The 22,302-nt window shown below is 50.3% G+C and overlaps 1 protein-coding gene across 2 annotated transcripts in view; it reads left to right on the forward strand.

The window, feature by feature from the left end:
• Positions 1 to 6,417, forward strand: part of RYK (receptor like tyrosine kinase) — a 52,639-nt gene extending 46,222 nt beyond the window's left edge. For both annotated transcript variants that reach the window (XM_050328051.1, XM_050328052.1), the window contains exons 13-15: positions 723 to 882; positions 4,283 to 4,419; positions 5,357 to 6,417. In XM_050328051.1, coding sequence (XP_050184008.1) covers positions 723 to 882; positions 4,283 to 4,419; positions 5,357 to 5,468 — 409 coding nt within the window. In that variant the 3' untranslated portion in view covers positions 5,469 to 6,417. The remainder of the gene's footprint in view (positions 1 to 722; positions 883 to 4,282; positions 4,420 to 5,356) is intronic.
• The last annotated feature ends 15,885 nt before the right edge of the window (positions 6,418 to 22,302 follow it).

The raw sequence follows: 22,302 nt of genomic DNA on the forward strand, positions 1-22,302 counted from the left end.
TTGCTTCTGTGGTTTTGTCATGACATGTTGAAGCCAATATCTTTCCCATATTCTGAGGTCACCTGTTTATGAGAACACTGAATGGTATTACACACTTTTGCAAATTCAGACAGTCTGAATTACATCCCAGAGGGGGCAGTTTCTCTGTGGTTTTTTGAGTCACCTTTTCTTGATTAAAAGTAAGTTTCCCTTAGTGTCCTACTTCTGACAAGCATCAATATCTCTTGTTGAGGAGAATAAATAATGTCCTACCAAATTGCTTGATTGGAGACACACTTTTAGGCTACAAAAAATAATTGGTTGCTAAAATATATTACTGGATCTTTCTTTGCTTTAATCTTTGCCTCATTCTTGCCACAGAGGTGCTACAGCTGAAAGGTGTTTAATTGCTCTGGTAGGGGATCTCCAAGAGAGCAGGAATAGTTTAAGGGAGTTATTTGTTTGCTTTAAGTGTATTTTTTTTCACTTGTAAATGTTTGATTTTTATTTAATCAAACCTGCTGGTTTCTCTGGCACTTATCTGTTGGCACAGAACAAATGGGTTCTGTGGGAGGATTTGCTGATCACAGAATAAGTGTGTCCTGGTGCAGGAGAATGCCTTGAAATGTGGATTAGCATTCCCCAGTTCAAATCCTGAGTCTGAAACTTAAGGCTGAGCAGAAATATGTGCTGTAAAGCTGTGACTCCAGGTTTGCTGAGTGCTCCTGTTCTCTCTGAGTTAGCATTGACGATGCACTTCAAGTGAAGATCACGGACAACGCGCTGTCACGAGACCTGTTTCCCATGGATTACCATTGCCTGGGGGATAATGAGAACAGGCCAGTTCGGTGGATGGCTCTGGAAAGCCTGGTGAACAATGAATTTTCCAGTGCTAGTGATGTGGTGAGTTTTTTCCCCACCTCTTAACATTTTGTAAATGTGGTTTATTGACATTTTCCCCTTTTTTCAGCCATTAGAGAATCAGGGAATCACAGGATGGTTTGGGTTGGAGGGGACATTAAATACCATCCAGTTCCACCCCCTGCCATGGGCAGGGACACCTTCTGTTAGCCCAGGTTGCTCCATCCAGCCTGATCTTGGACATTTGCAGGGATGGGGCAGCCACAACTTCTCTGGGCAACCTGTGCCAGGGCCTCCTCACCCTCACAGGGAAGGATTTCTTCCCAATATCCCACCTAACCCTGCCCTCTGGCAGTGGGAAGCCGTTCCCTGTGTCCTGTTTCCGCAGGCCCATGTCCAAAGTCCCTCTCCAGCTCTCCTGGAGCTTCCTTAGGGTCTGCAAGGGGCTCTCAGGTCTCCCTGGAGCCTTCTCTCCTCCAGGCGAAACCCCCCAGCTCTCCCAGCCTGGCTCCAGAGCAGAGGGGCTCCAACCCTTGGAGCATCTCCGGGGCCTCCTATGGACTTGCTCCAGCAGCTCCACATCCTTCTTACATGGGGGACTCCAGAGCTGGTACAGTGGGTCGTGGCACTGGATGGATAACAGTGTCTTGTTTAGAGCAGCGTGCGCTCCTGCTCCCTACATCTGCTGCTCGTGGTAGATGGTTCTGAGAGCAGTCAGGCCCTTGTGCACAGAAAAATTGCTCATTGCACCCTGTTTACTTGGGAGTGTTGGCAGGAAAGACAGTTAAATTCACAAGGATCATCCAGTCCAGCTGCACAGGACACCCCAACAATCCCACCCTGTCCCTCAATGTTGTCCGAACAATCCTTGAGCTCTGGTAGCCTTGGGGCCATGACCACTGCCCTGGGGAGCCTGTTCAGTGCCAACCACCCTCTGGAAGTCAAAGTGGACATCCATGGCTCACCCTGTGTCCACTGACAAACTGTCTGCTCAGCACAGAACTAGTCAGGCACAGCTTAAAATAAATCCACAGCCCTCATAAATCCGTGCTGACTCTTCCCAGACTTCTTTATGCTTCATGTGCACAGAAGTGTCTTCCTGGATAATGTGCTTCTAGACATAAGCAGGAGCTGATGTTAGACTATCTGGCCTGTAGTTCCCTGGATCCTGTCTTTTCCTGAGGGTGCCTTTTATTCCACTTGCAAGAACCTGCCCTGGTTGAGGTGACCTTTCAAAGAAGGTGGTAGGAGCAGCATTGCGCTGACCTCAGCCTGCTCCCTCAGCACTCTTGGGCGCATCCTATCAGGTGCAGCACTCTGCTCTGGTTTGGAAAACTTCTGAGAAGTTCTGGTTGGCTTTTTTCCCCTCGTGATCTCTGTATTAGACCACACATCAAACCACGTAAACAACAAGAAAAATGAGGAAGGAGGGGAAGGTGCCATCTCTTCTTCACAAGTACTTCTGTATTCATTGGAAAATGCGTACGGGGCTTATATTGTACCAAACTTGGAGAGAGAAGAGGAAATCAGAGTTCCCTGTAAGAGCATGTTTTTAGAGTGCTAAATGGGCTCGAGTAAACATTGATTTATTTTTTATTATTATAATAACTCTGGAACACAAAAGCCCTGTTTTTGAAGACTGGACTTGGAAATAAAAGCTTATGTAAAGGTGGCAGTGAGACATGGAATTTATTAGGATGAAGGAACCTCAGTATCATAAACAGTGCAGTTCAGCATCTGTTCCTCCCATTTTAACACAACTCCTTTTTCCCTTACATAGGGATAAATTCCACTCCCCTTCTAATATGTAGTTTTAACTGCAAAGACATGGCCGTCTGAGAGTTCAAAAACAGGCAGTTTTTCTGTGTGTTTAGAAAATACCATCCGCCCTAAATATCAGCTTTGCATCTACCTGGATGCTCTTCACAGCAGTCTGATGTCATATGTTTTTGTCTGCTTGCAAGGAACAAATCCAGTGATCCCGCTGCATGTAAGTGGTAATGGGTGATGAAATGTGGTACAAACAGTGTGGGTGGTGTCTGCCAAGATGTTCCAGCCTTGCTTTTTGGATGACTTTCTTCCAAAATGGTTTTGCTGGCTTGAAACCTTCCCAGTAATGTGTTCCTTCCCAGCCAGCAGCTCTATCAAGCAGCCAGGGTGTAGGAAAACAAACCACCATTCCTGCTGAACTGTGATTCCGTGGCTTTCCCACTGTTGGACATGGAGCTCTGCGTCTCTTCGTACCATTTTTAGGCAGTTCCTTATGGAAGTACAATAGCGGTATTCTCAGAGTCGTTTTGCTTGACTCACCCTTCATCCCACGTCCATGATCACTACTTGTCCCTCATTTCTTAACTTTTAAAAGGGGTTTTGTTTCCTTTGGTGGCTGTTCAGAGCTGTGTCTGTGCCACTGCCATTCCCTGACCTTCTCAGCCAAAAACATCCCTTTCTTAAGGCTTTGATCAAGGGGAGTGGTGGGATTTCTCTTGATTAAAACAAGAATCTTGTGAGCCATGCAGAATTCTGCCCTTTTTTAATAAATCATGATGCTTACAGCACGTGTAACTTGAGCAGTGAGTCACCAGTGAGCAGTATCAGCTCCATCTCTGGTCTCCTGGGTCTCTGGATATCCGCTCATACATCATGTTCCTTGTACTCTACCTGTGTGTGGATTGATTGATGGATTTTTTCATCCTTTTAAGCTCCTCCTGGCAAGGAATGTCGGCTGGATGTGTTGAATGCTGATCCAGCTGTCAGGTTTACTGGGATGAAATCCTTATTTTATTCTCATGAGTTCTAATTCTGAGCATACCCCCCAAATATACAGATGACTTGGATTCAAAAGAGTGGTGGTCTCATTCAGTCCACCTTTCTGACCCCTGGAATTTCACAGACCTCTTCTGATGACTTATTGAGGCATTTTGAAGAAGTAAAATGTAGAAAAAATTACCAGTTTTATATTAAACAGTGGTTCAGTGCTCAGTACTTTTTAGATTTAAATGTTCTGAAAAGTCATGTTAAAAAATGCAGTAAACATGTGATTTTTAGCACTGATATCTTAGTGCACTAAGATTTTGACTTTAGTTTGATGTCATAGAATCATGGAATGGTTTGGGCTGGAAGGGACCTTAAAGCTCATCCACTTCCATTACCCATGGGAGGGACACTTTTCACTATCCCAGGTTGCTTCAAGCCTTGTTCAACCTGTCCTTGAACTCTTCCAGGGATGGAGAATCCACAGCTTCTCTGGGCAACTTAATACCAGTTCTGGGATTCCTAATTAGCCCAGTTCAAGACAATGTGTTACCATGTGGTTATATAAGGAATTTACATAAGGCTTTCTTACTGTGCCTGCTCTTATTTATGACTGATTCTGTGCAGTGCCTGGAGGAGCTGCCAAGGTTCAACCTGGTTTGTTGACCCCTCCTCTATTCCTTTGCAGTGGGCCTTTGGAGTGACGCTGTGGGAGCTGATGACCCTGGGCCAGACCCCATACGTGGACATCGACCCCTTCGAGATGGGCGCATATCTCAAGGATGGCTATCGAATAGCTCAGCCCATCAACTGCCCTGATGAGCTGTAAGTGCATGTTTGTGGGGAGAGTGGGAAACACCTGCTTTCTAACCTGCATGTTAAGCCAGGCTTGTCAGAGAAGGAGCCAGGTTTACCTTCTTCCCCTGCCCTTTTGTTCTGCCTGTCAGACAAACCCTGGGGTAGGTGCTCCTTGTGTGCACTGCTGCTTCCAGCTCTGGGATCTCCAACAGAAGGTGACCATGGAGCTGCTGCAGTGAGTACAGAGGAGGCCACAGAGGTGCTCCAATTGCTACTCTGGAGACAGGGTGGGAGAGCTGGGGGTATTCACCTGGACGAGAGAAGGCTCCGGGGAGATCTGAGACCCCCTTCCAGTGCCTAAAGAAGCTCCAGGAGAGCTGGAGAGGGACTTGGGACAAGGGCCTGCAGGAACAAGACAAAGGGGAGTAGCTTCAAACTAACAGGGGCAGGGTTTGGTGGGATATTGGGAAGAAATCCTTCCCTTTGAGGGTGGGGAAGCCCTGGCACAGGTTGCCCAGAGAAGCTGTGGCTGCCCCATCCCTGGAAGTGTCCAAGGCCAGGATGGACGGGGCTTGGAGCAACCTGGGCTAGTGGAGGGTGTCCCTGCCCATGGCAGGGGGTGGGACTGGATGGTCTTTAGTGTCCCTTCCAACCCAAAGTGTTCCATAATTCCATGCTTCTAAGCTGTTGAGCAATTTCTAATGCCCATGTATTGCTCCCTCCTGAATTGCCTCAGGCTCGTATCCTAAATCAAACCAGCACCTCTAGTCCCAGCCCATATGTTGATCATTCCAGGTGTCTGTCCTCTGAAGGAGCTGTTCAGCATCATGTACTATAAGATCCTGGTCTCTCTCTGGTTGATCAGCAGGTGTCCCAGTGGCAAAGGCTGGTTTTCCCCTTCTGACTGGGCTGTGGTCACCTGGCTGACGTTCTCCTCCTGTCTCCATGTGCCTCTGTCTTGCAGATTTGCAGTGATGGCCTGCTGTTGGGCCCTAGATCCCGAAGAAAGACCCAAGTTTCAGCAGCTGGTGCAATGTCTAACTGAATTTCACGCAGCATTGGGAGCCTATGTCTGAAACTGCAGCAGAAGATGGAATTCCCTGCTTGGGAGAAGGCATGGCATCCATCTGCAGCTCCCTACATCCCTCGAACTCGCACACGTGATGTGTATAAAGCAACACCAAAGGGAGAAAGCACTTCTTCCAAAACACTGTGCCTTAGATTGCCTTAGTAGTCTCAAGTTTGTTTTTTTTTTATAAGACCTCTTGGTGTTGAATGTTTTCTAGGTATCACTTTTGCTAAGTTAAATCGAGACCTTTTGGTTTGCCATCAGGATTTGTAAAGTGTAGTGCTGGTGAAGTGAAACATGAGATTTGGATGGACTTTGCACTCTTGACAGCAGACAATGTGATTTTTTTCAGAAGGGTTTATAGGACTGGTAGAAAAGTGAGGAGAGGGGAAATGGAAAGCTACACTGCAGAAAATTTTCCCTGCTTTTTAAAAAAAAAAAAAAAAAAAAGTTGAAACTGAATCTTTCTGACCAGCTCTAGTGTTTGTGCTTGTATGTATCTGGAATAGCTTTTTAGTATCAACTTCTATTTTGAGACAACAGCACATTGTGGTTGGATCCACACGCGGCATCTTAAACCTGTTTAACCCATTCACAAATGTTCCTTGGAAAAGCTGGTCTTCAGGATACAACATCTCCTTTTTAAAGTGATGATGTAAAAGTGATTCCAGTTTACCTCATACAGAGAGTAGTGAAGGTGGGGTAAGAATGGTGTCCCCTCGTTTCAGATCACAGGATTTTGGAGATGGTTTTATGTGCTAACTAAAGGCCTTCAGAGAAGTGCCAGAGCAGCCCTTGGGTGGGAGTCTGTCCCCTCAGACTTCTGCCTCGCAGTTTCTCTCGTTCAAAAAGGTACTGGTTGTTTTTTTATGGGCTTCTATAGCCTGAAATGGGCTTAAATATATAAATATATATTTGTAAAGACAACTTGCAGAGTAAAGAATGTTTTTCTATTACACCTAACGTGAAAGCTTGGTCCCTCACCTTGCCCTGCATGTGGAACGTGGTGGAAGTTGGGCTGGAGTTGGCAGGAAGGGAAGGTGGATTACCTGCCTCCCTCCCTATGGAACTGGGACCTCAGGTATTGTCCTGCTGCCTTCCTTAACCCAAGGAAGGGTTCCACCCCAGCTTGTTTGGAGTTGAACACTGCTGAAGAGGACTGAACATGGTTTTTCGGGAAAATGTGTGCTGTGTTCAGCCTCAGGAGCTTTCATATCCTACATATAACAGAACATATTTGCAGAACAGCTCCCAGCTCTCCTGGTCAGCTGTAGGTTCCATCCTCTACCTGGTGGCACCACAAGGCTTCAGCACAACGTGGGACATAGAGAATTGCCTCTTGTCTCTCCCCCTCTGCAGAGTTGAGCACCCACAGCCTCGAGTGTCTGTGCAACTGCAACCGTGGGAGCATTACCCTGACAGGCTCTGGAGCCATTGGAGTGTTCCAGGAGGCTGTTGTGCCAGTGGGAGCAGCTGGATTTGCCTGTGTCACACAGATGTGCAGCTTTTCTTTCCAGAGTTCTGAACCTTGCAGAAGACAATTAATCCTCCCTAATCAGTGTCACGTGGGGCAGAGCTTTGGGTACTCTTTGTCCCTCAAGACACTGCGGCTTTCCCATCTGCCCTTCAGTGTCAGTTGCCTGTGGCCAGTCAACCAAGCCTTGCTTTATCCTGAAAGGAAATTTTCCTGCTGGATCATGTTTGGGCATATTGTGATGGGCTGTGCTTGCCTGACTGATCTAAAACTGGGTTTGTTTGGTTTAGAGTTGTGGGGAAGCAGCACGGCTTTGGCTGAGTGGGTCTCTATGGTCTCTTCCTTTTCTGAGCCAGGGAACTGCCCAGTGGCAGGACTTTGTTGACAGTGATGTGGTTGTTGAAGCTGGCAGTGGGAGAGTTACTGACATCCGGGTGGGATGTGCTACTCTGAGAGTTAGTGGGGTTGGCAAACAGCCTGGGGTGAAAATGATACGTCCATTGTATGTACTCTGCGGGGTGGAGTCACATGCATCCAAGGTGTGTATCTGGCAAGATCTGCTCACATTCCACAGGTGTCAGAAGTGACACCTGACCACTGTGGTCTGGAGGAGGTTTAGGGATGTGCTGCACCTTAACCTGCTCTGCTCGGTCAGCCCGAGCTGTGGGAATGGGAAACTGCGTCAGCTTTCCCTTCCCTAGGCTGCTCCTCATCTACTCCCACCAGCAGAGACCAGGAAGTGCTTTAGTGTGAGTTGAGGTACAGATACAACTGTTCATTTTGGAAATTTTACTTTCCTTCAAACAGGCTTTACTTGCAGGTGTTAGGCTGCCTAGGGCAGTGGTGGAGTCACCACCCCCAGAAGTGTTAATAAACAAGTAGACGTGGCCTTTAGTGCTCTGTTTTAGTGGCGTTTGTTTAAAGGTTGGACTTGATGATCTTGGAGGTCTTTTCCAACCTTTAATGATTCCGTGATTCTGTGGCAGGCATTCTGCTGATAGCAGAGCTACCCCAAGTAGATTCCTTGCAGGAATTTATTGTACCTGAGATTGCAAATAGCTTTCATGCTGGTGTTTGCAGTGCTGCATAGGCTGTATCTTAGCTCCATGGCCTTCTAGGGAAGCTCTTGAGGAGCAGGTCACTTGGGTGTAGAAGATTGGAAAGGCAGACTTCCTGGAAGGAGAACATCATCAGTGACTTCTAGTCTTAAAGTACACAGAAAAGTTTCAGTGTGACCCTGGGGAGAACTGGATGGAGCGTGGCTGGTAGGTGAGTCAGGGAGATGAAAGAACAGAAAGCTGTGGTAATAGGAAAGAAGAAATGGGGAAGATTGTGGTTTCCAGGATTTTTTCCTCTGGAGGGTGATACCAGAGGTAAAAACTAGGCAAAAAAAAGGTAAAAGGCAAGAGGTGTTGAGCATTCAGTTGGGTGGCTTATCTGGGAAGACCCCTGAAGGGCAAGGTAGGATGGGATTCCCTTTGAGGGCAGAGGTCAGAGTTGTTGGGAAGACTTCAGATGGAGAAGGTCTATGAAGTAAAGAGGAGGATCAAATCATGCAGAGAGGAGAAAGCTGAGAGCCAGCAGTGGTTCATCAGTGATGGGTTGAGAGCTGCGGAGGTGCTAAATCAGGGATATGAAGGGCTGCCCCAGGGTATTTCTGTGGAACTCAAGGGACACCTTGGAGAATCAAAGTGCTTGTCTTGGCCAGCCTCACGTTCAGGTTGTCTTTTGCTTCCCACTGTGACTGTCACCAGGTTTTCAGCAAAGGATGACATGGAAAAAGAAGGTGTGAATGAAGATGGTTCCGTTCGTTTCCTCTGCAGGTGATCTTGTTTTATTGAGTTATTTTTTTCCCCTGGAGTTTGGCACTCGGAATTATCAGCCCACCCCAGAGGGTTCAACAACCTTTGTGCTGGGATCTGAGAAGGCCTTCAGCTATTTTGCCTGGAAAGACACGTGTGTGTTGTGCTCCAAACTATGTGCATGGCAATGTCAGCGTGTGCTTTCGGAAGCGAGTTGGAAGTACTGCCAAAAGAGTGGAATACCTGTGAGGGCATTTTTGTGGTAGCTGATGGATATGAATCATTTTGAAGAAATGAAAGAATAAAAAGAATGAGGAGCAGTAGTCCTCTGTGACAGGAGTGGTAGGAGTGTACCAAGCTCATGCTGGGTGAGTACATTCCTCGCAGGTAGATCTGTGCACTTGGGGCCAGGGGGATCTGTCCACCTTCTGCAGGTCAGTCCCAAAGCTCCATGGTGCCAGCTCCCAAGTATTTCTCTTGGAAAACATCAGATACACACTCCACACATCAGTCCAAGTGCCACGGCTAAAGCCCTCACCTGACACGTGAAGGGTGTTCACAGAGCCCTTGGGAAACAGCTCTTAGTGTGTTTGTACCTCACACCAGGTGTGTTTTTTCAGCACAATATGTGGCCTGTAGTCCAGATGATCTCTGAACCACAGATTTTGATTCTTCAAGAAATCCTTGTCTGTCAGGTGCACTCCTGTTGGTGCTGGCAGATTGTTATCCAAGGATGCCAGGTGAATCCAGCCATTGCCTTTGATCTCAGCATGGGAATTTTAGTGAAAAGCCACTGGAAGAAATTAAAGAAACCTGTTTAAAATAAAAATGGCTCTCAGAACTGGTGTGGGGGATCCAAATAGCTCCACCAGGACCATGGAGTGCCCAGTAAGGAGCCAGCCTAGAAACTGGAATCTGCAGAGCTGCTCTGCTGGGGGGAGTCAGGAGCTCACACCCTGGCACATCCAGGTCCTTCCAAACAGGTAAGGACATTCCTGCAGCCATTCATGTGTCCCACCCGGTGATGCTCCTGGTAATTGCTGCTCCCTCCCAGTTAAAGAGAACCTGTCATTGCTCTGGGGTGCACCTTGCAGACATCAGATGGCAATGGCATTGCAGGGAGGGAGGATTTTGGGGTAGAAGGGAACATGCTTTGTTCCTGGTGGTTCATCTCATTCCTGTAGGGAGTTCCTGGGCCTGTCCTGACCTTGAGCCTTGGAGCAACATCTAAGTGCTGCTGAGAAGAGGCTGTGCTGCTGTGCAGCAGCTCTGTAGCAGGAGGCAAGGTTTGACTGTAAGATTTGGTGGGGGGTTTGGGTCATTTATTGGCTTGATTGGGGCTGAGTGTTGATTCAGGACTTGGCAGACCTTGACATATTCTCACAATGGTTTATCTTGGTGTCCTGCAGCCAGAAGTGGTGGCTTTGCAAAAGCTTCCAACAAGAACATTTTTCCACTAAGAAACCCAAGAATTAGGCAGAGTTACACAAAACAACATCTGGCTTCTGTGCATTCCTAGAGTGGGAGAGGCTGGATGCGCCAACCCCATCTCCTCCTCTTCGTCCCTCCTGCCCCCCAGCCCCTTCTGCAGCTCAGGCTCATCCATTGTCTCAGCTTCCACCTTGATTTCTTAAACGAGATCATAGATTCATAGAATTAACTGGGTTGGCAGAGACCTCCGAGATCAAGACCAGCCCTTGATCCAACCCCATTGTGATTAAAGATGACTTTAGTTTACTTTATTCCAGGGTTTTTTTTAGCTTAGGAAGTTTTAGCAAATCCAGTGCTGCAGCCAACATGTAAAAGCTGTTTCCAAGCTCACCTGGCCCTCGGAGTGCTTGGCCTCCTGCCCAGGCCCTCTGTGTCCCACCTCTGGCCAGGCAGCCTTGGGCCAGTGCTGCTGAGGGCAATTCTTGGTTCTTCAAGCCCCTTGCCCTCGGAGAATCCAGCTGGCCCCCAATCCATGATATTGATACCATGGGCATGAGGAGAGGGTGGTATTGAGCAGGGAGATAGTCAGATATCAGGTGAGCAGGTAGGTTGTCCTGACAGGAGGCCTCAGGTTTGTTGTGGGTAAAGGTCGGTTTTGGAGCTTCTCTTTTTGATGTATAATCAGCTGTTTCAGGGAGCAGCTGGACAGGACATCCCTCAGAAGGAACCCAGGCTTGGTCCTGGCCGATGCACAGGACCATGTGTGGTCTTAGTGGAGAGCTGCTCTGTGCCAGTGACCAAACTGGGCTTGGATCTGCAGTCCTGCTGGGCGGGAAAAGAAGAAGAGCAAAGAGGGGGAGAAACCAGGAAAAATAAAACAACCGAAACCCAAAGCAAACAAAAAATCCCACGACTTCATAAGTATTTAATTGTGGAAGAGGAACCATGTGGAAACAAGAGCAGTTTAAGGATAAAAAGCAAAGGGCCGGCAGGTGATGGAGGACAAGCTGTTCCTGGGGTTGCAATATTTGAGCTCTTCAGAAGCAGCAGTCACTAGGGGCAAGGTTGTGTAAAAACTCTGTGTGTTTTAAATTTTACACAGAAAGAGAAAGAAATGGCTGAGGCTGCCTTGCTAAAGGATTTATAAGAGCAAGGCCAGGGCAGGTTTAGGTTTGATACCAGGAAAAGTTAATTCACCAAAAGGGTGGTCAGGGATCGGATCAGGCTGCCCAGGAAAAGTGGTGGAGTCCTCAAGGCTGGAGGGATTTAAAGCTATGTGGATGCGGCACCTGGGGACTTGTGGTGGCCTTGGCAGTGCTGGGGGAATGGTTGGACTCGATGATCTTGGAGGGCTTTTCCAACCTAGTGACAGCACAGGGAAAGGTGAGAGGGAGTTGCTGACACCTTCTTTGGGACTCATGGGAGTTGGAAACCTGTGCTGCATCCCCAAGGGACCTTTTCATATGTAGATTAACTACCAGATTTTGCCTCCCAAACAAAGGCTATTACAGGACTGAGGAGACAATTGGCCTTGATTTGTTACACCACCACACTGGGATGATGAAAACCTATTGACAGATTCTCTAGTTAAACGATTTTCATCCAAGTTCATCCTTTCTCCAGGCAGGACGGTGCTGGCAACTGAGTTAGGGGTCCAGCTGGTCTAGAAAATGCCACTTGTAGCCTGAGTGATGGTAGCAGCCTGTGTGGGAATCAGGGCTATCTCCATGAAAAGCCCTTTCAGTGCCAGTGTATCCAGCAGAAATCCCAGCTGCTCATAGCTGTTTATCTTGCAGGGCAAGTGAAGCTTCAGGCGACTTCAGATCAGTCCCCTTTCCTTCTCTGATGTTATTTTACCTCGGAGGATCTTGACCCTGTTTGCAAGAGGCTGTTCCCAGCTTTGTTTTGGCACAGCTGGAATATAACAAAGGCTGTGGATTCTGAGAATAGCTGTGAGTCCCAGCCCTGCTCAGCACTTGGGGAAAACACTTTTCTTGTACGTCAGAGCTGGGTTTGGGTGTCTGAGGGAGCTGTTTTGCCCCGGGGGATCTGGAGGGTGCGTGCCTGACTCCTCGGTGCCTGGATTGTGTTGGCTGCTCCCCAGTCTCCCTGTGGTGCCAACGTTGGACTGCGCACGAGACTGGAGCCCTGGCTTTTGGGCTGCAGCTTCCAAAGGCTCTCAGCCAGAAAGCTGTACCTGACAGCAGTGGGAATGCTGCTTCCAAGAAACAGCAGGACTTCCTGGGACGGAACAAACTGCCCTCATGCTGATGCCACACATTGTAAGGCATGTGGTCACTTGGGTTGGGACCATCTCTCAGGCACAGGGTGTGACTCTTGGGGATGGTCCTGTGCAGAGTTAAGTGTTGGACTTGATGGTCCTTGTGGGTCCCTTCCATCTCAGCATCTTCTGTGGTTCTGTGGTCTCTGGGGATGACTTCTCCTCTTTCCAGTTGTGCCAGTGGCCCCCCTGTGTGGTTCATGGCCCCGCAGACTGGACACTTGTTCTGCTCCTTGTTCTGAGCTTATCAGATACAATCCTGTTCCTTGTACATTAAAAATCACTGCCCAAGGAATTCTTAGAGCACAAGTCTGATGAGAGAGCAGCTTGGGGGCCTCAGCCTGGAGAAAAGGAGGCTCAGGGTGGAATTTCTGGCTCTGCAACTCCCTGACAGGAGGGGGGTGCTGGGGGAGGGGGTCAGGCTCTGCTCCCAGGGAACAAGGGATAGGAGGAGAGGGAATGGCCTCCAGCTGTGCCAGGGGAAGTTCAGGTTGGATATTAGGGAAAATTTCTTCCCTGAAAGGGTGGTCAGGCATTGGCAGGGGCTGCCCAGGGCAGTGGTGGAGTCCCCATCCCTGGAGGTGTTCAGAAAATGTGGATGTGGCACCTGGGGACATGGTTAAGGGATGGCCTTGGTAGTGCTGGGGTAACACTTGGACTTGGTGGTCTCAGGAAGATTTTCCAACCCAAAGGATTCTATGAAAGGTTTTGGAACATCCATTCTGGAGCAGATCCATGGTCATGGTCCTGGTCCTGGTCTCCTCCCCAGCTCTGACCAGAGCAGGTTCATGGAGCAGAGGAAGAGCAGGGCAGGCTGGTGCAGCACATCCTTTGGTGTCCTCTTGCAACCTCCAGCCCTTGCCAGCTTGAATGAAAATTCAAGCCAAATGGTCCTTCTGTTTACCAAGACAGGAATTTCTCTTGTCCAGTGTTCCCTTGAAACCCTCTGGGTGTTCAATGTCCCCAATGTCCTGAGCTGTTGAGTGAGGATCCAGCTCTTTTTTATTATTTATTGTTTGGGGATTTTGTTCTTTTTTTGCTCCAAACCTGCCTTCTCATCTGCTTCGACACCCTGGGACATCTGTGTTGGAGGAGGCTGTGGACACAGTCCCCTCTGGAGTGTGAAAAGCTCTGGATATCCCCTGTAAGTCCCATTTTACACAGACCAGGGGGCCATAAACACATGAACAAATTCTGGCGTGAGTAAACTCTGGATTTACCTATCAGTGCAATGAAATCTGTCCTTTTTTTTTCCCCCTCTGATCCTTTCCACACACACTTCACACTTGGTTTCCTCCTGGGGAGGGAGTGATGTGGTCCTGGAGCACTGGAAGTACAGTAAGTCCTTGGGGATAAATTAAATGTTGTTTCTGGTGCAGTTCCACAGGTGTGAGGATTCTCCTTTTCCCTTGTGTAATGCTGGTGCAATGAGGAGTGCTCCACATCATGGACAATTATCCATACTGGAAAGCCTCAGTATGACTCCCAAACAGGTAAAAAAAAAAAAAGATTGTAATAACGAAAAGCTTAATGCCTTTGGTTGCACACGCAGAGCCCTGAGTTTTGCTGCAAGAAGGGACTTGTGGATATTGTCTCTGAATCTATAGAAACACATAATTCTCTCCAAGCTCCTTTGTTCCTCTGGATAGCCTGAGCCATGCTGGGTGTGTTTCTCTAATCTTGAAATCTGTGAGCTTTAAGGAAAAAAATTAAGTTAATTGAAACAGTTTTTACATGTATTCTCCCCCCAAGTGTGGGACTTGGAGCAGTGATCGCTGAAAGAACAGGAATCTTTGGCCATTATCCCCTCCCTAAATCTCTGCTTAATTTGGACCAGAGCAGTTTGAAACTCTGGTGTTTAGGGAATGAATATCCTATTTCTTAACGTGTCTACTCAATAGACACAAATCCCAGCGGGGAAATCAGAACCCATAGGAAGGAGAGGGGGGTGGGAGCAGCCACCACTCCCACGAATATGTTTCCTCTCTGGGAGTTGTTGATGAGATGCTCTGCGGTTGCAGGAAGCTTGAGTGCTGCCACTTCTTTTTTATGTTCTTCCTGTGTCCTGCCAGAGTTCATCTGACATTAATTGGTGATAGGTTTGTGTTTTCCTCCAGCTCCCTGGAGCAGAAACTCTCCCTCCCCTCCTCTGCTGGTGGCGGTGAAGTCATGCCTCCAGGGGCCTCAGTGGCTGGACCCCCACGTGGAGCTTGTTGGACCCTCATGTCCAGCCTGTCCTGTGCCTGGGGCAGATCCCTTCATGTCCAGCTTGTCCTGTTCCTGGGGCAGACACACAGCTCCCTGCCTGTCCCAGCCCAAAGTCCATGGCTGGACTGTGCCCAAAGCTGGAATTTGGTGGTATATGGACACCTCCTCCACTTTCATCCTGGCTCAGCAGCAACCCAGTTCCTCACCCAGGAGCAGCATCTTGTACCACTTTAAAAGTTAAGTTGGGCTTCTTTCACCTAGCATTGGTGTCTGGCAGGTCTCTGTGGCTCCAAAACCTGAGGGTTTCCTGGTTTTCCCATCTCTGTGGGGTCAGGTCACTTCAGAGCCCAGGTTTGGTGAGCTGGTTTTGCTGCCTGTGCCATCCCACCACAGCATGAGTGTGAGATCTGCAGAAAACAGCACAAAACTGCCAAATGGGGCTATTTTAGCATTACTTTAAATCTACCTTAAAAATCCCAAGGTCTGGAGTCCAGTCCTTACGTGAATACCTCACTGAGGTGCTACAGCAAATTCCAGCCCTGAAGAACTGAAAACTGGAAAACAAGTGGGCTCTAATAGGGAAAATATCTCAATGAATGTAATTTCATTAACAGGCTTTAATTAGTTTGGGGATTTTTTTCCATGTTGGAGGGGAATTGTTTTCCTTCACGCGTGGCGCAGATACCGGGAACACGTCAGTCCTTGAGCGTCGCCCGGTGCTTGGACAGCCCTGGCACAGGAAATCAGGAAATTGTTTGTGTTTGACTGCAAAAATACCGTAATCTAGAATACCATTTGGTGGAGGAAGCGGCTCTAAGTGGCGATTGTTTGTTTTTGATTTCCCAGTTGCAAGCTTTTATTCTTTCCCCAGACAGCCCAGAACCCCCCGTGCCCTGGGCTGATCCCCCAGCATGGGCAGCAGGGCAGGGGGGGAATCTGCCCCTCTGCCCCATCAAGGATGACCCCCCTCCAGCCCTGGGGAACAGCACAGCAAGGACATGGAGCTGCTGGAGAGAGTCCAGAGGAGGCCCCAAGAGGATCAGAGGGATGGAGCAGCTCTGCTGGGAGGAAAGGGGGGAGAGTTGGGATTGTTGAGCTGGAGAGGAGAAGCCTTGGGGTGATGTGATTGCAGGTTCCAGGAACTGAAGGATCTACAAGGAAGATGAGGGGAGACTATTTCCAAGGGCCTGGAGTGAGAGGACAAGGGAGAATGGTTTCCCACTGCCAGAGGGCAGGGATAGATGGGATGTTGGGAAGAAATTGTTCCCTGTGAGGGTGGGGAGGCCCTGGCACAGGTTGCCCAGAGAAGCTGTGGCTGCCCCACCCCTGGAAGTGTCCAAGGCCAGGTTGGACGGGGCTTGGAGCAACCTGGGCTAGTGGAAGGTGTCCCTGCCCATGGCAGGGGTGGAATGTGATGGGCTTTAAGATCCTTTCCAACCGAAATCATTCCATGATTCTATGAAGGCTGTCAAATAAGTTGTAAATGCATTTTGCTTGTGTGGGCCCTTAGTTCCCCCTACCCCAAAGAGATCAAAAAATATTCCAAGCCCTTTGGCTGCACTTTCGGGAGGGAATCCTCGTGTACCTTGTGCTGCCCTGAGGCCACACAGGGGACTTTTACCCTGCTGGGCTGCACCCTGGTCCTGCTGCAGAGGGTTTGGTGCCACCAAAGACACACGAATTTGCTTGATGTCTTCAAATTGTGCTTCCCCACTGCAGTTTGTCCCTTTGGATGGCAGCTCCACCCTTAGAGCCTCCTTGCTTTGCTTGCTCAAGCAAAGACAGGTGGCTGATGGTCGGCAAGGGAAACACAAGTGGTGTCGGAGCTCGGACTGAAGGAAATCCATGGATGGGAGCTGAGCCTTTTGTGGTGAGGCCCTCCAGAAACAAAGCAGCTTGTTTTCCAGGCTGAGACCTGGGCAGGGCCTGGAGAGAGGTTGGAGCCCCTGGCACAGCTCCAGTGACCCCAGGACAGTTCCTCCACGCCCCAGGACAGTGCCACGTACCCTGGCCAAACAAAGCAGTTCCTGTGTGGCAGCACCTGAGGTAACACTGGCAGGATGGTGGTGTGGGGACAGCACAGCAGCGTGGGATTAAGTGGGAAGGCAGGCTGAAGGCACTTGATTTCTAAGCTTCCAGGAATGTCAAAACCTGGAACAAAACTTGTCTGCATCACCCGCTACCCCCAGCTGAGTTGTGGGAGTCCCCAGAGGTGACCTGGCTTTACTTCCTCAATATCCCTCAGGCTTCCAGCACCAGTGTTGGGTTGCCTGTCCCTGCTGCTGTGTCTGGGGCTTTTCCATTAGATACTAGGAAAAATTTCTCCATGAAAAGTGTGGTCAGGCATTGGAACAGGCTGCCCAGAGCAATGGTAGAGTCCCCATCCCTGGAAGTGTTTAAAAAACATGTGGATGTGGTGCTTGGGGACACGTTTTAGGGTGAACATGGCGCTGGGTTAACAGTTGGACTTGATGATCTGGAGGACTTTTGCAACTTTAGCAATTCTGTGACCACTAGGAGCAGGACAGTGAGGATGGCAGCAGGATGCTCCAGCCCAGCAGCATTTGGAACAGTCACACGTGGGCTGGGAAGAGCAGACAGGTGTCACCTGCACAGCCAGTCTGTCCCTGGGGACATCCCTGACTCCGCAGGGGGCCAGGACGCCATGCCCTTCTGGCATGCCTGACTGAGGGATGGGCACACATCAGCAGGATGGTTTCACTTGCTTGAGGATAAGGCAGAGCTGCCAAACATCCTCCCCATTAAGTTGTTTGCTGTTGGGTTGGTTTGTTTGCTGACCAAGATAAGTGTGGAGTAAGCTCAGCCAGGCAAGCATGGCCCTGCACGTGAGGCTCCAGCTGCTGTTGTGCAACCCTGTGTGAATCTTTCCTTCATCCCTGTCTGCACCATTTAGTGGAAATGCTGATGGGTCTGTGGTATTTTTGTGTTTGTTTCTCAGTTTCTTTCTGGCCAAAGTCCGCGTTGACGCAGACTTTCGGTGAAGCTTTTTCCTGGAAAGCTGTGCCTTTGGAAGAAGAGGAGTGCCTGGAAACAACTTAGGCTCTGTGCAGGTGCTTCAGAGGAGGCAGCGGTGGGATGCACTGACCAGGGCTGAAATAGATCCATCTCCCGGCACCAGGAGGAAAACAGATGAGCAAAAAAGCCCTTTTGTTTTTTGAAGATGGCAAACCCAGAGAGGAATGCTTTGGGTTGTGAGGGACCTTTAAGGGGCAGTTGTCCTGCAGTGACGAGTGAGTTGGACCTGGGAGAAGCTCAGATGCCACTGAGGGTGTGCAGGGAGTGCTGGGGAGCAGCAAATGTTGGAGCTGTGACACAGCGCCAGGGTTGGGGTGGCTGCCACCTGCCCGCACTGTGCCCTGCACCACAGTGTGATGTTTGCTGAGTTGCTGTGTCAGGATGGGGCAGCTTGGCCCTCCCTGCACCGTGTCTTCACAGGGAGGGACCTGCATCCAGGGAGCCACAGGGGCATGAGAAGTCCCTCACCAGAGGTGAAGGTAAAAGCTTTTCTCCTGGGGCGTGAGGACCTTGTGGTGACCCAAAGCCCAGTGAGAAAGGCAGAGCTGGGCTTTGCATGGTGGCTCTGTGGGCCTAGTGGGTCTTTTCTTGAAAAATCTCACCCTGGGTTTTTCACAGAATCATGGAATGGTTTGGGTTAGAAGGGACCTTAAAGATCATCTTGTTCCACCTCCTGCCACAGGCACACTTTCCATTATCCCAGGTTGCTCCAAGCCCCGTCCAACCTGGCCTTGGACACTTCCAGGGATGGGGCAGCCACAGCTTCTCTGGGAAACCTGTGCCAGGGCCTCACTTACACTTTGAGTAAGGGATTTTTTCCTAATATCTAACATAACTCTCACCTCTTTTCGCTTAAAATTGTTCCCCTCTATCCTATCACTATTTGCTTGTGTAAAAATTCGCTCTCTCTCTTTTTTATATGCCCCATGTAAGTTCTGAAATGCTGCAATAAGGTCTCCCTGGAGCCTTTTCCTCTCCAGGTTGAAAACCCCCTGCTCTCTCAGCCTGTTATTGGCAGCTGCTGCTCTTCCCAGCACTCTCATCCTCTGCTCTTGTCCTCCCCCCATGGCAGGCATTGGTGGCCAGCAGTGTGATGTGGTGATGGTTGTCTGGGCTTTGGGTTGGATGTTCCACCTGGGCCTCTCTGGTCAGACCCTTCTCCTGGAGCAGTTTCCTTCGGCACAACCCCTCCTAATGCGGGCCATGCTGGATGCACTGGTTGGATCAAAATAGAACAATGACTTCAAGGGTTTTCCTTTGAGAGTGTCTTGAGGGAGAACAAATGGGAAGGACTAGGACAAGCCATTGCCTCCCCTCCCATCTGGCCATGCTGGGCCAGGCCCTGTGACAAGGTTGGGTGAAGGGCGAGGTGTGCCAGGAGGTTTGGCGTGAAGAGCGTGAGAAGGGGCAGCACACAGGGGCCTCTTGAATCCCATCACACCAGGGACCACTCATGGAGAGGAGAAGTCAACAGAGCCCATGAGAAACTGCTGTCCCTCCCATCCTGCTGCCCCTGGAGCAGCTCCTGCCCTGGGCATCTCTGCTTTGTGCTCTTGGTGGACTTACTGAAGTCCGCCTGGGCTGGGCTGTAGGGCAGATACTCTTGCAAACACAGCTGGTTTGGACTGGGCCTGACCTGGTACCTGAAGCTGGGGAAGGGAAGCCTGGGAGTCATCTCCTGAGACCCAGAGACCAGGTGAGTCAAGTTGTGAGGAGCAGGGAGCCCCAGACTGACAGCTCCTCGTTAAACCCCGATGTGTGAGGGCACTGTGATGTTCAGGGCTGTGTCCTGAAGGGCACACCCTCCTTCTGAAGAGCTTGGGGTCTTCAGGGCAGGATGTTCTGGTTTTGGTCCTGCTAAACTCCTGTGGGCTCTGCCCTGCCGCCCTCCCATCCTCCTCCCGCTCAGGGAAGTGTGGGCCAGCCTGTGTCACTCTGCACTATCACTATCATTAGTGGCAGGACCTCACCAAGGAGTGTACCCATGGGCAGGGTGAGTTACAGGAGCCCTGGCCAGCACAAGGAGACAACAGGACTTGGTGTTCCCAGCCTGGTGTGGAGGGAGGGGGAAGGACCTGTGGGGCAGGACGCTGTGCCCTTGTCCCCAGGCAGCGACGTCTCACCTGGGTGAGCCAGGTGCTTTCCTCGCCAGTGGGATCCTGCTGCTGGAGCAGCAGGCACACCAAGGTGGAAGAACTTCTCAGCAAACAGGGCACAAACCCGTGCTGGAACTATCACATCATCCCTGTGTGTTCATATCTCTGGGTGTTAGATCATGTTTCTTTAACCTTAGATGCCCTCCTGGCTCTGTTTGTTTGGTGAGGAGTGAAGGCTGGGAGGAAGGCTGGTGCCCTGCTGGTGCCCTGCTCATGGCTTTGGCCCAGCTCTGCTCATGAGGATGTTTCTGCCTCTTCTCTGTCCCTGAGGGCTCCCAGGTCCATGTCAAACCCAGCCTGGGAGCTGAGTGGTGAGGAAAGGAGTTACCATTGGTAGTGCTGGGTGAACTTGGTGTTTGCAGTTCTCCCAGCTTTATTTTGGCAGAAGACAGGTCCTGGCAGTCCTGCTGGCAGAGGGACAGCTTGTGCCTGTAGCAGGAATGGGAATGTTAGTGTGCAAAGCCAGGACCATGAGAGGGTCAAACATGATGACTAGAAGCAGCTCCCTTCCTGTTTTCCAGGAGTCTTTCCAGCTGCTCCCCCAAGCTGGTGCCAGCCCAGCCACATCGCAGGCTTTCCCTGATGCCCAGGTTGAGACTGAGTGTCCTGCAGATGTTTGTTGGCTCCAGGAGAAACCCCAGGGCTAAACCTCCCAAGATCTGCAAGGCCTTGGCTTGGGCTGCACCACAGCTCTACAAGAGACAGCATGTCACGGCCTCTGTCCCTGCACTGGGCAGAACAGGGAGGGATGTGCCCTGGGCTTGTTCCTGGCACTTCACATCTCCTGTCACGCAGGATAACCCTCCCCGTGGGCTGGATCTGTGGGCAGGCAGCACCAGGGCTCTGCCCCCTCCCAGCCCTGTGCAGGGACGGGGTGCCCTCACCATGGTGGGTCCTGCTGGGCCGAGCCCCAGTGGCTGCCTGGACATGACTCGGACTTGCGCTGAGCCTCGTGTCCAGGTGCAGCAGCTGGGGTGCCGCAATGCGCCTGTTCCTGCTCAGCAGAGAATGTTGCTCACCTGCCTGGGGAGGCACAGGCGCTTGCCCAACTTGGCACCGCCTGCCAAGCCTTAATCTCCATTGTTTGACAGCTGGCATGCTGCTGACGTCAGTGCCATGGCTCAGGGGGCTTTTGGGGAGCAATGGCAAGTCTTCGCATATGTGGGCTTGTGGGCTTAGCAGGAAAACATCCTACTGAAACCACAGCTGGAGAAGGAGGAGAAGGAAGGATAAGGGGGTGCAGCACCAAGGAAAGATGCTGCTCCTTTGGGGCATGGCCTGGCCTCAGGAGCTGCCATGGCTCTTGGCCTGGTCAGGAGAAATGCCACTTTATGTGTCCAGCTGGCTGGGTATCACTGCTGGATTCCCTTCCCCTGCCCATGCCAAAGGTCCGTATGTGCCCTGTAAGCGTCTCACCTACCTTGCTGATCCCTCTCCTGATCCCAGGGGATTGGATTGTTCTACTGACAAGGACAGCTGGCTGTTGTCTGTACAGCTGGGTGACTGCTGCTCTGCTCTCATCCCTGCCTCAGGGCCTAGGGAAGAGGTGTGGTTCTGTCCCTCCCTTTATTATGTATCATTAAAGAAACTGCTCATCCCTGTCCTGATGCGCCAGCTTTGGACATCACTGTCCTGCCTTAAGGGACCATTTCAGGATGTGCCCTGGGAGCTGTGCCCTGGGAACTGTGCCCATGTCACTTTTGGCATTGGCCAACTTATGCTCAGCTCCTCTACCTTCCTCATGGAGAACAACGTTATGGGAACAACACCCTGTGTCTCCTGTGGACTGATCCCTCCTCCACCCACCCACAGGTGCCAAGGGCGACCCATGTGGCACTCGCTGCTCTGGCCAAGGCTGAGCATCCATTGTTGCTCCTTGCAGGACTGGTCCAGGCCCAGCTCCTCCTTGCAGGTCTCGCAAAGCCTCACTTATCTTTGAAGCCTGGATATTGCTCACTGGGGAGTCTCGGCATGGAGATCACGGCTTCCAGGCTGAGCCTCTGGCGCTTCTGCTTCCACTCATGACCTTAACGACACATCCTGATGGCAATTGTTCTCCGAGCTGGAAATCCTGCCCGCTCTGCCACAGGACTCATGCTCCTCAAGGAGTCTGAGGTCTTCAGTCAAGGCAGTCAACCCTTCCTGCAAGGGAAATTACTCTCACCCCGTGGCATGGTGGCAGCCATCCCTGGGCTGGGCTGCTCTGCTTTAATGTCTTTAAATATTTTTCATAATATTTTTCAGAAAAAGAAAATAAAAAGCAGCAAGCCAGGGAGTGAGGGAAGAGGAAGTCAGTAGTACCTCAAAGGAATTTTTTTTCCTGGGTTAGAAAGCAACTTGTTGGAAACTGTGCTGAAGCTGAACCTGGATCACACCTGGGAAGTGGAGAACCCTGAAAGCCAGCCCAGGTTCTGAGCTGAAAGCCAGGAGGGTCAAAGGACTCTGTAAATCTA

This window comes from Myiozetetes cayanensis, unplaced genomic scaffold, assembly GCF_022539395.1.
Source record: "Myiozetetes cayanensis isolate MyiCay16 unplaced genomic scaffold, myiCay2020 scf36, whole genome shotgun sequence".
NCBI lineage: Eukaryota > Metazoa > Chordata > Aves > Passeriformes > Tyrannidae > Myiozetetes > Myiozetetes cayanensis.